The 12,531-nt window shown below is 36.1% G+C and overlaps 2 protein-coding genes across 3 annotated transcripts; one reads left to right on the top strand and one right to left on the bottom strand.

Annotated features, from left to right (window-relative positions):
* Positions 1-544: 544 nt before the first annotated feature.
* On the bottom strand, positions 545-3,330 carry LOC18013143 (calmodulin-binding protein 60 G). The gene is made up of 6 exons (XM_006394856.2): positions 3,120-3,330; positions 2,945-3,020; positions 2,051-2,582; positions 1,803-1,963; positions 1,339-1,690; positions 545-1,245 (listed from the first exon to the last, which is right to left on the bottom strand). The coding sequence occupies exons 1-6, from the start codon at positions 3,197-3,199 to the stop codon at positions 752-754; spliced, it is 1,695 nt and encodes a 564-aa protein (XP_006394918.2). The 5' UTR covers positions 3,200-3,330; the 3' UTR covers positions 545-751.
* A 4,724-nt stretch (positions 3,331-8,054) lies between these two features.
* LOC18013054 lies at positions 8,055-12,529 on the top strand. Of its 2 annotated transcripts, none has more exons than XM_024151287.1 (6): positions 8,055-8,613; positions 8,924-9,048; positions 9,344-9,393; positions 9,517-11,127; positions 11,283-11,397; positions 11,639-12,529. In XM_024151287.1, the coding sequence occupies exons 2-6, from the start codon at positions 8,940-8,942 to the stop codon at positions 12,259-12,261; spliced, it is 2,508 nt and encodes an 835-aa protein (XP_024007055.1). In that variant the 5' UTR covers positions 8,055-8,613; positions 8,924-8,939; the 3' UTR covers positions 12,262-12,529. The 2 variants fall into 2 exon arrangements, with proteins under 2 accessions (XP_024007055.1, XP_006394917.1); XM_006394855.2 differs by having other exon boundaries at positions 9,341-9,393.
* Positions 12,530-12,531: the final 2 nt, after the last annotated feature.

Here is a 12,531-nt window from a genome sequence, read left to right as displayed (position 1 = left end):
ACCAATTATCAAACTTTTTGATTAATATAATAAGTGGGGATTTTATTTGAAAGTTGATTATTTTATGAGAGCTCATGGAATAAGTTGATTTGGTATATATTACGATGCTGTTTTTAAAAGTATATGTTTTGAGTACTATTATATGGTGAATTGGAAGAAAGTTACTTAACATCTTTTTGGCAAAGCCAAAAGGATAATGATTCTACACTTTGTTGGAGGACATTCTCGAAACATTCATAGAACACCAAATTGCATATCCATAAATTGCAATAGTGTAATACGTTGAAAAGTTAAACTTCCCGTGATCAAAATAATTCTTGACGAAGGCAGAAAAGCAGCATATATCTACAAACATTTTAAAATTGTATATTGATTTTGTCAAAATAAAAAACCACTTTTTAAAAATATATATCTTACATATACTTATACATAGCCTTTCGTGCCCCGAAAGAATCCTTTGAATCTAATATAGGCTACAACTTAGAAGCCTTTTGCTATAAAACCATTTCGATATAGGGCAGCACAAATACTTAAAATATAAGAATGTAGACAGATTTGGTGATAAATATCAAACATGGTATATACACAAAGACTAATCCCCGTAACTTATAAAACCATTTGAAACAGTCAGTGGCCGGGATCCATCTATCTAACCCTATTTTTCCATCAAAAGGAAAAAATACAAACATAAATACATATTTCATATATCCACACACACACAACTTTCGTGCACCAAAAGAAACGTCTGGATCTAATACAGCAGGCAAGGTTTCTTACAAGCCTTCCCTCGTTTTCTGGCAGTTGTGTGTCTCCAAACTTCTCGGAGCTTAAAAGCTGCCTTAACCTTACACCACCTAGCTCTCGGAGACCCAACAATATTTGCAATACGAACATCAAACATTCCAGCTTCTTCCGTGCCAGACACGCTAACACACAAACTGTCAAACTCTTGTTCCGCAAAATGCATCATACCAGGTGACCAGTTCGAGGCCATGTCCTGATACTGATCATAAGCAAAAGCGCCGTCATTCTCGACATTATAACCTCTTGTCATCACAGTTTGTGATTCGCCGTGCACCGGATCGTGTTCACTTACCCTGAAGCTGTTTCTCTGTAAGAATTTTCCGTCGATATGAAACGTTGTGGTTGGTGAGTTATCGAAACTCATAATCATTTCGGGTTGGACCGTGGAGCTTGCAGCTGTGAAGTAAAGAGACCTCGAAGACTCTGATGGATCAGAAATTCCTAAATATCCAAAAAGGTAAAAACATCGAATCATTTATTAAGTCTAAGAATATCAAAAGAGCTTAGACTCGTGACTAGAATAAAATTGTATACCTTGAATGTCGAGGTGGTGCAGTCCAGGACATGCAATGCCAAATCCAGGATTTGGTGGCGGGCATTGTAAGGACCTTTGTGGATAATCCCCAAAGGTCCTACCGTCTCTAAAGCGGTCAAGGTTTTGATAAGCATCGCACTTATATTGGTCCAGCTGATATCTAGGTATCTGATCGGCGTCTCGAACCGCACCGCCACTAAACACTTTGGTCACTTCATACACAGAGTTGAATCTAAGTGATACGTCATGAGCGGTTGAGTCGTAGGTATAATACTCTGTTTCGTCCAAAACGCATTGCATCGCGTGAAATACAATTGCTTCCCATGTTCTCTTTGAGACCCCTCCAAGTTTCTGTTATAATAAAATAAAAACAAACGAATCAGTTTTGTGAATGGTTACAAGTTTATTTACATTAGTAGAAGATTCATGATTTCAACTATTTTAGGTTTATAATTAATCTTACATTGCATAACGCATTTGGATCTATCGCATACCAACGGCGGAAATCCTTGACAGTATTAATCTTCCATTCACCCAAACGCACCGCCAAAACGCCATCTTTCGCGATTTTCTCTAGTCTCCAAACCTCATCACCGGGATACGGAGGGTGATGTTTTCTATAAGCTGCATAACAAAAAAAAAAAACGATTAATAAAATGTAATTCACCTTAAACGCATTAACCGCGACCAAACGCAGTAAACGCTACTTACATTCTCCTCGTTGGTCTTTACACTTAAAGGCTTCACTTCTTGCCTCCACGGCTCCACCACCGGTTAACCTAGCACCTAACCGGAACTTCTTACTCCTCATCCAACTCGAATTATCCGTGAAAGCGACGACTCCGGCGATCACTCCGACGCCGTTTTTAAGCGTCAACGTTAAATCTCCGGTAAGTAACGGGCGTTTACCTTCGCGTTGCTTGAGAATATACCGTTTGAACACGTCAACGCTCCAGCTTTCCTCAGTGAAATCAGCGTTTAGCGGCACGATCTCGACGCGAGAAGACGAGAGCGGTCCCGAGGAGACTCGAACGTTCGTGACGGCGTCCACGAGCTCGACCGCTACCGGAGAACCGTTCTCGGCTTCGACCTTGGCTCCAGTGAATATCGACGGCGGTGGAGAGTTTATGAAACGCAGCTTGAATCTTGAACGCGTCGACGGCGTTTCCGAACGCGATCGCTCGATTGGGGACAACGACGAAGAGAGATGGGGTTGACTAAGACGATCAAACTCCTCTCGAACCTAAATCATAAGATTTGAAGAAATTTAATCACGTTCTTGTGCATACAAAATATTTAAAGAAACATGTCTTTTCGTTATATATATATATATATGTTTATAAATTCGATCATTAATGTAACATTTAGTTATATGTTTTACTTTGATTATACATCATATAGTATAGTAACTAGATCACTCAGGGACCATTCATTGTTTGATACGGAGCCCACAAAATTTAAAACCACGAATATTAAAACAGTACAGAAAGAAGAAGTCGGTCAAAGTTGGTGGCTATATAGGAACGGGTTAATTTATCTAAGTCCCCTGATTAATTAAGATTTTAATTAATGAATTGTTAAACTATGAACGATGAGAAAACTCACAATTCTTCTGAGCATGTTCTCCATCTGAAGCATGAATTGATTATTTGTCTGATTTCTCATCACTTTCTTCACAACTCTGTGGTTTTACATGAGAAAATTAAACAAGCATTAAAACCCTTGTCCGAAAATCAATCGGAAACACACAAAAGATTTGGTTTATAAAATAGAAACTCACTTCTTGAACGTTAAGTTATGAGCTCTTAAGCCACTACTGTACCCACTAGCCCCATTAAAAGGGCTGTTTCGCATCTTCATTAATTGATCACTTTTAGGTTTAAAGAGATTTTATCAGATTTAAAATCTCAAAAGATTTTATAAGTCTTTTCTAAAAAAAGAAAAGGATCTTTGTGTGTGTGTGAGAGAGAGAGAGAGAGAAGAGATAGAAAAGAGAGCAAGAGATGAGTTGAGAAAGAGTAGAAGATGGATCCCAGTTATAAAGGGATAGCATTGACGAAAGTAGTACTATGAAATTTCCAGGAAGATTCGCTGCTCTCCGTAGTTTTGTAGTGCTATTCATTAACCACGCTGAAGTTAGTTATTTAGTTATTTTCTAATTAATTTAAACTAAATATAAAGACACTTGTGTAGTGTGTCATATATTGATTCGTTATTATATTATTTGCTGCTTGGTATAGACTATAATTCAGCTTGTAATAATCTAGACTATACTCTCGACCCGGCGAACAATTACACGTATTTATATCCATAATATATAATGGTCTCTGAAAGAACATCCCTGCATATTGGAAAAGTCGGATATGAAGTGGAACAATTTAATAAGTAACTTTTGTCTGCAACTCAAAGATCTTTTTTTTTTTTTTTGGTTAAATCTATTCCCTAAATCTATCTCAATTTCTGCTTAACAAATCCATTATCTCATCTAATTAATTTGACGCCTATTAAGAATCTTTTACGAAATAGAATTGATATGACATTAATTGAAATAGTATTTTTCCAAAGAAAGTAACTATTTACGCGTTTTAGCATTATTTATTACTCGACGCTTTTGTCCGTTTCTCAATCATTAACTCTTATGGTTTTACGAGCACCGTGCTAACATGCATACTCATATCCTACTCACCCACTGATATTAGGAGTTGTTTGATCATGTTCTCAAATATAGTCTCTCCGTTTTATTTAAGATATTTATACAAAAGTATGGTTTTAGTCTTTAAGAGTTTTTTTTTTTTAAATTACAATACTTTATATGATTTGCGTTAAATTTTCCGCTCCAATTTGTTTGTTCATCAACATTTGAAACAGTGGGGCGTAAAAACACAAAAAACATATAAGGAAAGTGTAACGATAAAATTTTCACAATCTAACCAAGCTAGGCCACAATCGTAGTTTACCTGAATCAGACAAAACAGCCGTAGACATAAGCGTTGACAAGGCTTCGTCGTCAACTAAAAGCAAAAAAAAAAAAAAAAAAAAAAAAAAACAAAACAAAACCAAGCCTAGGTGCCGTAACGCGTTTTAAAAAGTAATTTATTACAACCAAATACTGGAACATTCAACATAATTATTCATGTTTCAAAAAATCAGAAGAAAAGATGCACATTTTTTTTCTCCATCTACGCGTTCGGCTGATGGCCGATGTCCTTGTTTGATGAAAACCAAATACAACGACACAAACTGGGAACTTAAAAAAAGAAAAATAAACTAGAACGACAATGATGATATTATGAAATTGATTGGTATATCAGATAAAAAAAAACAAAGTACGTAAAAGAATATCTGAATAATTGTTAGTGGAAAAAATCTAGCACGTCAATTTTTTGGCTAATAATATATTTTTTAAATTAAGTTTCAGAATTTAAAGAAATGAAAAAGTAGGTTTTTGTTTATAACCCAAAAGAGTTTGACAGTTTCAGATTTATTTATTTATTTCGTCATCATGCACAATTATATTAATTAAATGGTTTAGTTATTATCCAGATTCGTACAAACATAGTTTACAAAACAAAAAATAGAAAATCAAGATGTGCACTATGTATTGGACAATTGGCTTTAAGCAATCAAAAACAAGAAAACCGTAAAATAGTGAAATGGGGGCTTCATGTAAGAAAAAATCGTTTAGTAGAGTTGAGATCAACGCCGATGAGTTCCTTAAGAGATAATTTGTTGGTTTTATATTACAAGAAACTTTCCTTCCAAATTCGAGGAAACACGAAAGGAAGCGAAGATATGCCGAATAGTCAAACTATATGTTGATTGATATCTAAGTTTGATCGAGCCATTTCATTAACCAATCACCTTCGATATGTCTTTCATTATATTTTTCACTGTAATAATTAAATTGTTATGTTGAGTTTTTTATTTTATTTTAATTTGTTTGGTGATGTGTCATCCAGACCATCGTATAGCAAAGTTGAACAAAATGTACTTAAGGTTGTGATCAAAACTTCTTTACACAAAAAAAGTTGTGATCAGTGCTAAATTTTAGTCCATTTGTTAATTTTGCTGCGCAATGAGAGGTTAAACGAGTCTTAAAGGTTTCTTATATTGGTCCTGATTTTTTTCTGCATTTAGGTTTGCATTTGGTTCTAATCTTCTTAACATGGAAAGGAAAACACAAAAACAGTCGAGAACTATATGCATACGAACCGTTTTAATGTTTAGTTCATCTTTTGTCTAATTTTAAAAATCAACCAATACAAGAAATTAATTCGAATCTATATATAGTCTACAAGTTTTTGAAGCTTACTTACTTGTTCTACTCAATCGTCTTTTTCTTTGATTGTCTTTTGTCTTTTGCAGTGTTCTCTGCTCCACACCTAATGCTTTGAAAGATAATGTACCTTTGTAATTGTTTTTCTTATTTTATTATATTATAAACCGTTCTAGAATTTTTTTTTCTTCGAATGGATATACGGTCATGAATGAGTCAGAGTATATGTAGATCCACGTTAGATTTTCTTGCTATTTAAAAATGAAATACTGTATTAGTGAACCAAGCATCCAGGAAATTTCTGAACTGAATATGACGGTATAGATTCTCTTTTAGATACTAAGTTTGAAATTTCTTGCACAAGTACTTTTAGTATGATATCATGTGTTTTTCTACTTTCACATGAACAAACAAGGTAACAAACTATGCACAGTTATGGGTTTCGATCGGGTCCATTTGCGGTTCTTAAAAAAAAAACAAAATCTTATTGGAAAACAATGTTCTGCAAGTGTTGTAAAAGCTTCCATAACTATTTAAAATTACAACATTAAAAAAAATCCTGAAGGACATGAAGTCACCTCCCAAAAGGGACACAATGTTGTCACTATAGCCCAATTTGCATTTGATTTAATATATCTTTACGTTATATTTGCAGGAACTAGATGAACATGGAGCAAGAAGAATACTCGTATTCGGTGTACCACCTTTAGGATGTATCCCATCACAGAGAACCATTGCAGGAGGAGTCTTAAGAGATTGTGTCGTTAAATATAATGATGCATCAAAACTTTACAATGACAAGCTCTCAGAAAATATTGATATGCTGCTGTCAATCAAGAACTCTACTGGAAAAAACTTTAATCTACGTTGACATCTACAATCCTAGATCTTCTTGAGATCATTTTAAAACCTCAAACCTACGGTAATCAAAGTTTTCTTATTTTAAGATCATTTTAATAAAACATCTACAACCTTCTTCTTGAAACAGTCAACTTGTTATCGCATAACGAGAATGCATGTTTGTCATGGATGCTACAGGATTTCAGGTTGTTGATTTAGGATGTTGTGGAACGGGACTATTAGAAGTTGCTGTGTTTTGCAACAAATTCACAGCTACAATATGTTCCTCAACATCTGATTATGTGTTTTGGGATAGTTATCATCCAACTGAAAAGACTTATCGAATCTTAGTCGCAAAAGTTTAATTTAGACAAATATCTCAACAAATTCTTTTGATTATGACTCTCTTGTACTTTTCATATGGCTTAAAATAAATTTCAGTTTGGTATCAAACAACATAAATTTTAGTTTAACTTATTATACCTGATCACAACTTTATTTCCATTTCATATTTTGTATATTCAATTTGATTTGTTTTGTACTAAACCAAACTTCATCTTAGTTCCATCTTTCTTGTTTTTGCATGATTTGATTAGGTTTGATATTCAAATATAAGAGGAGTAAAAATACAGATATACAGACTTGTGCATATCGAATTGTAAAACGTAAAGTGCACTCAATAATAGTAGCAACGAAGTGTAATGATTAAAATAGGAGAAACTATTCTTTTTTGGTCAGAATATATAGGAGAAAGTATTCACATGCGATATAATTCATATGCGACAATTCAAACATGAACTACTTTGACGTGCCCATTCTTCCACTAGCTTAAAAACAATAGTCCGTACGGTGTGGTTGAAACAAACGAAGTTCGAGAACTATACACAAACGTGTTTCTATTTTCGGATTAACCATGTAAGATATATAGAGGAAGAAGAAAATGCTTAACAGTGCTGTTCGACAACAACAAGAAAAGAAAAGGTGAATTTTGTGATGATATATCTATAAAGCATTAGTCACCAAAATGTTGAAAAAAGACTTTGAATGGTACTGAGTCTGATACAGTGATACCGGTAAATAACGTTGTAGTTACAGAAGAAAAACTGAAAATACAATTGAATTAATACAACGTATTAAAATAAAAAATAATGAGAAAGTGGAGCCCGGAAACCCATTTTATTTATGTTTCCCAAAATCCATGGGAAATTATTAACTTATTGCGATTTGTCATACTATTAGACATTTGCACTGTTTACTATAAATGTTTTTGCCTTTTTCTATAACTGAAAAGAAGAAACGTATGTATGTCCCATTTCTCATTTTGATACAGATTCAGCTAATTGAACTGAATATTATTCAACTCTATTCTCTTTATGATTATTGTTCATTCCTTTAGAATTTAATACTAGATCGTTGCCTCATATACAGTAAACACAAGATTGAAACTATATATACTCTATTTTGGATTATATGCAGAAGAATTCCACTTTTTTACTGAAAGCTGTAAAATAAATTCGGCTCAAGGAAATAAAAAAAAATAAAAACAGGATACATACATTTAATATAATTTAATGTAATTTCCAGAGGTGGAGTGAGAGACTGGAAAATTCAAACGCAGAATTTCTCTCTCCTCGCTCTTGAGCTCGTCTTCTCTCTCGTCACATCAATCCACACTGTTAAGTTTCTGTTTTTCAAGCTCTCTGCTGCTTCTGCACTTCTATTGGTCCCTTCACTTCCCAAATCCCAAATCTTAAAAATCTACCTTCCTTCCTCTTCCCTTGTTTTAACCTTTTCCTGATCTGACCCATTTCTCAAGAATCTCTCTCTCTCTTTCTAATTTCTTGATGTTTTAACTTTCATCGATTTCAATTCTCAATTGTTGTGGGTTTGAGGAACACAAGACCCCCCTAGTGAGAAAAATCCGCAGCATTTCTGGGGTTTTAGGGTTAGATCTTTTGCTAACGCCAACGTACGTTTTGTTCTTACCTTAAGGTTCAGCATTTCTGGGGTTTTGCTCCAGTGGCTACATTTTACTGTTAACGTGTCAAAGTCTTCGAATTCGGTTGATTCCTCCACAAGGATTTCTGCAATTAACCCAAATGTAATGAGCCCATAAGTGAAAGTTGAGGTCTTTGGTCATCCAAAGTAAAGCTAATAGGTAAATTGGTTCACTTTTGATCTGATTTCTTACAAACATTTAATCAAAATTCAAGTTTTTTATATGTCTACATTATTTGAGTTGTCTTATCTTCACAACTCCGTTCTGTATTATCCTGTGGTGTCCACTTCTGAATATTGATGAAAACTGTCTTAATCTCCATTTACTTCAGCTAAAAGTTGGGCTGAATTATTGAGGTTTTGGTCCGGTATCTTTTGGTTAACTACTACAGTTCTCGAATCAAGATCTCATTTTGCTGCATCTTGTAAGTTACATTCCATGAAAGTAATTCAGTGATTGTAATCTGTAGATGGAATAATTAAACAATGGAGGTTGTTGAAAGGAAACGATCCAGAGGAGGGTTTTTAAATCTATTTGATTGGCCTGGAAAATCCCGGAAGAAGCTCTTCTCCTCCAGCAGCTCGGAACTGTCAGGTGTGTCTGCGGTATTGCCTTTGTAATGCTCACTAATAATTAGAAATGTTTGGTTCAGTTCTTGTGAAGTCTCTGTGGCACGTAGAAATGTATGGTCTAAGACAATGTACTTCTGGTTTAAACGATTTTGATCACGGTTAAAGACAATGCAGTTCGTGTTTTCAAGATTTCTATTTGTAATATGTTTTTGGTTATTCGGTTCATAATGCTGTAAATATAACAAGTCATTTTCTATCTTGTTTGGTTATTCGATCAGTAATCTTAAGCGATCTTCTTCTTGTTTTTGTACCAGAAGAATCAAAGCAGACAAAACGGAATGCTCAAAACCTCTCAAAGCTTTCTCTCGTGAGTTTTCTCAATACTATTCGCTTGTTTATGTCAAGTGACTTTCTGTCTTCTTCAGTTTTGTTTCGTGTCAGTGTAATTGATGACAAGAAGCAATTTTGTTTGATGTGACCTTTTTTACAGATTGAGGTTGATGAGATTGGCAAAAATTCGAGTTACAACTCAAGAAGTGACTCGAGCTGTTGTGCATCTTCTGTTACCAGTGATGATGGGCAGGGGACAAGAGCCCCGAGTGTGGTTGCGAGGCTCATGGGTTTAGAGTCTCTACCAGTACCAAATGTCCAGGAACCTCGGTTTAATCCTGATCTCGATCCATTCTTCCTCAGACCTTCACGAAACACAAACAAATGGAATGCATATGAGAATCTTGGTTATGTAAATCTCCGTAGTGACTATGATGGAATTTCCTGGGAACATTTGGATTCAAGAACGAATGATGGCCGCAACCGACCCATTGAGCGGTTTCAATCTGAGACATTTCCTCCCAGGTCGGCTAAACCGATTTGTGTTACCAACAATAGGCTCTTGTCTCCTATCCGGAGTCCTGGGTTTGTCCCATCTAGGAACCCTATATATGTTATGGAAGCGGCTTCAAGAATGATTGAACCAAGTTCTAGGATGGTTGCTAGAACTCGGTTTTCGCCATCTGATTCTCCTTCATCAGTTCCTATGAGGATTCGAGATTTAAGAGAGAAACTAGAAGCTACACAGAAAGTGTCAAGCCGCCAAATCTACAATGATACCTTCAACCTTAAGGACCCTAGTGGAAAGCAAAACGAGAAGAGAGCCTCAACACCGCTCATGACACCGTCCACTAGTAAGTTCATGGGAAAAAGCAGTTCTGATAGTCTGAAGGGTAAAGTGAGGCCACCTTATGTATCTGCACAAGCAAAGACCAACACAACGCCCGTAAGTGTCACCAGAAACTCTGCAAGCCAAAAAGAGAAAGCAGAAGCTAAAAGGGGCATTGTCAAAAGCCAGAATGGTCTCAGAGGACCTCCCATTAGCACGGGAAAGAGTGTGCTTAAGCAGAATTACCAGAAACAGAACGGCAGAGACAACCAACCATTGATGACCTCTGTTTCAAACCAAAAAAGCAGCAAAGTAAATAAAAAAATTGTAAACAAGGTTCCAAGGGAAAGCGGATCGATACCAAAGCAGTCGGGTTTAACAACGGCGTCGGCTGGAAAGAATACTTCTTTATCTCTGTCCCGCAAAAAGACTCTTCCCCGGAGCAAAAAACCTCCAAATGGGTTGCAAAAATCTGGGATCTCCGATGATAAACGGCTCAAAAGGGGAGAAAATTTGATCAAATGTAACATTACCATTGATGGTGGCTTGAACACAGGCACAGATGATCGGAAAAAGGAAATGGATGTGATTTCCTTCACATTCTCATCCCCCGTTAAAGGTTTATCATCTGATTCACTATCTTCCATTCAAGGAATTGATCAAGACACAGACTCTGCAGTTAGTTTAAATATGATTGGCAGCGATTCTTTAAATGTTCTGTTAGAGAAAAAGCTCAGAGAGCTGACTTATAAGCTTGAGTCTTCTAGCTGTAGCCTGACCCAAGATGAGTCTTTACTTTCCAGTGCAAAGGATGGGGTGAACAAGATGATTTCAGCATCGTCAGAGTATGAAAAGTTGACCCAAAACGGTCTGGATAAAGTTTTATCAGAGAGTGAATCTGTTTCTGACTGCACTTCATTCTATGACAAACATAAATTCCAGGTTAGTTCCTTCCTGATGCACCTAAGAGATGAAGTTTTCCAATATATATGCAATTTCTTATATTTACCATTCTATAGTTTTGGTATCTTGGCACTGTTTCTACATGTAAACATCTTTGCATTATTAATTAGTTTGCTCGTTTATTCTGAAAAAAGGTGATACAATCAGAAGAGCAAGAAGTTAGCAGCATTAGCACTGTGACAGAAGCAGATGATCTCAGAAGCTCCTGCAGCAAGGGTTTCGCAGAATGCAGACACACCACAGAATATGGTTCGTTTTCTTAATACTTCACAAGCAAAGTCTTTTTTTTTTCTCCCACGATTTTTAATTCGTGAAAGTTCCAACCGAAGAGTCCATTAGATCGATGCATATCATGAAGTCCACACTCGTCCTGCAAAACTTGAACTTAAGATACATGTATCGTCCAGAAAACTGTTTGCAGTCAATAGGATCTAGGTATTAGATCTAATGGCTTGAAAGGAAGCTTGATTGCAGCTAATTTTGATTACAGGGATTAAACAGTCCTCATCAGATCAAGAATTCACGTGGGTTTCATCAAATGAGTTGCACCAAGCACTAGACGAGTCCGAGCTCTCAGAATCTGTAATAACGCTGACTTATTCAGAAGACGAAGAAAGGCTCGACTGGGAGCTTGAGTACATATCCGAGATCCTCGGTTCTGACCAACTGATGGTGAAAGAATTCGCTTTGGGAATGGCTACTGACATATTACCTGCGAGCCTCTTTGACGAAATGGAAGGCCGGGGAGAAGCAACAGCAGTCAAACTCAAGAGAAAGACACTGTTTGATTTTGTCAATATGTGCTTAACGCTCAAATGCGAGCAGATGTTTATGGGTAGCTGCAGAGGGCTATTGGGGAAAGACGGGATATTGTTTGAACAGAGAGATTGGTTAGCTGAAGAACTGAACAGAGAGATTCACGGGTTGAAGAAGATGAGAGAGATGATGATGGACGAGCTTCTTGACAAAGAAATGAGCAGTTTCGAAGGTTGCTGGCTTGATTTCGGGAGAGAGACTTATGAGGAAGGCATTGACATTGAGGGAGAGATAGTCTCTACGTTGGTTGATGATTTAGTTACTGATCTTGTCTCGGTGTTTAAAGAAGAACATTGAAGCTAAGGAAAGGGTTAGTCTCTGCTTTGGCTGAGTCTGATCTTCCCTCGGCATTTTAGAAGCTTCTTTTGATAGTTTCTTTGACACGAGAACTGAGAAAAAAGTGAAAAAGTAGCCAATATTGAGGAGCATTCTCTCACAATGTAATTCAGGAGTATTCCATCTTTTATCGTTTCTACAGTTTTATATTATTTATTTTTCTTTTGTCTACATGTGTAATCTTTTTACCGATCGAAATGCAAATAATGCGATAATTGTCCTTCATTCAGA

Source organism: Eutrema salsugineum, unplaced genomic scaffold (assembly GCF_000478725.1).
Source record: "Eutrema salsugineum unplaced genomic scaffold, Eutsalg1_0 scaffold_6, whole genome shotgun sequence".
In the NCBI taxonomy this organism is placed as follows: domain Eukaryota; kingdom Viridiplantae; phylum Streptophyta; class Magnoliopsida; order Brassicales; family Brassicaceae; genus Eutrema; species Eutrema salsugineum.
The sequence above is the reverse complement of the archived record's forward strand: the minus strand, read 5'-3'. Positions and strand labels throughout refer to the sequence as shown.

Excerpts from the sequence above, each read along its gene's own strand:
- LOC18013143 (XM_006394856.2), bottom strand. The coding sequence starts at position 3,199 with ATGAAGATGCGAAACAGCCCTTTTAATGGGGCTAGTGGGTACAGTAGT. Across the intron at positions 3,021-3,119 it reads CATAACTTAACGTTCAAGAA|AGTTGTGAAGAAAGTGATGA; the intron begins GTGAGTTTCTAT and ends GTAAAACCACAG. Across the intron at positions 2,583-2,944 it reads AGAACATGCTCAGAAGAATT|GTTCGAGAGGAGTTTGATCG; the intron begins GTGAGTTTTCTC and ends CTTATGATTTAG.
- LOC18013054 (XM_006394855.2), top strand. The coding sequence starts at position 8,940 with ATGGAGGTTGTTGAAAGGAAACGATCCAGAGGAGGGTTTTTAAATCTA. Across the intron at positions 9,394-9,516 it reads ACCTCTCAAAGCTTTCTCTC|ATTGAGGTTGATGAGATTGG; the intron begins GTGAGTTTTCTC and ends CCTTTTTTACAG. Across the intron at positions 11,128-11,282 it reads ATGACAAACATAAATTCCAG|GTGATACAATCAGAAGAGCA; the intron begins GTTAGTTCCTTC and ends TTCTGAAAAAAG.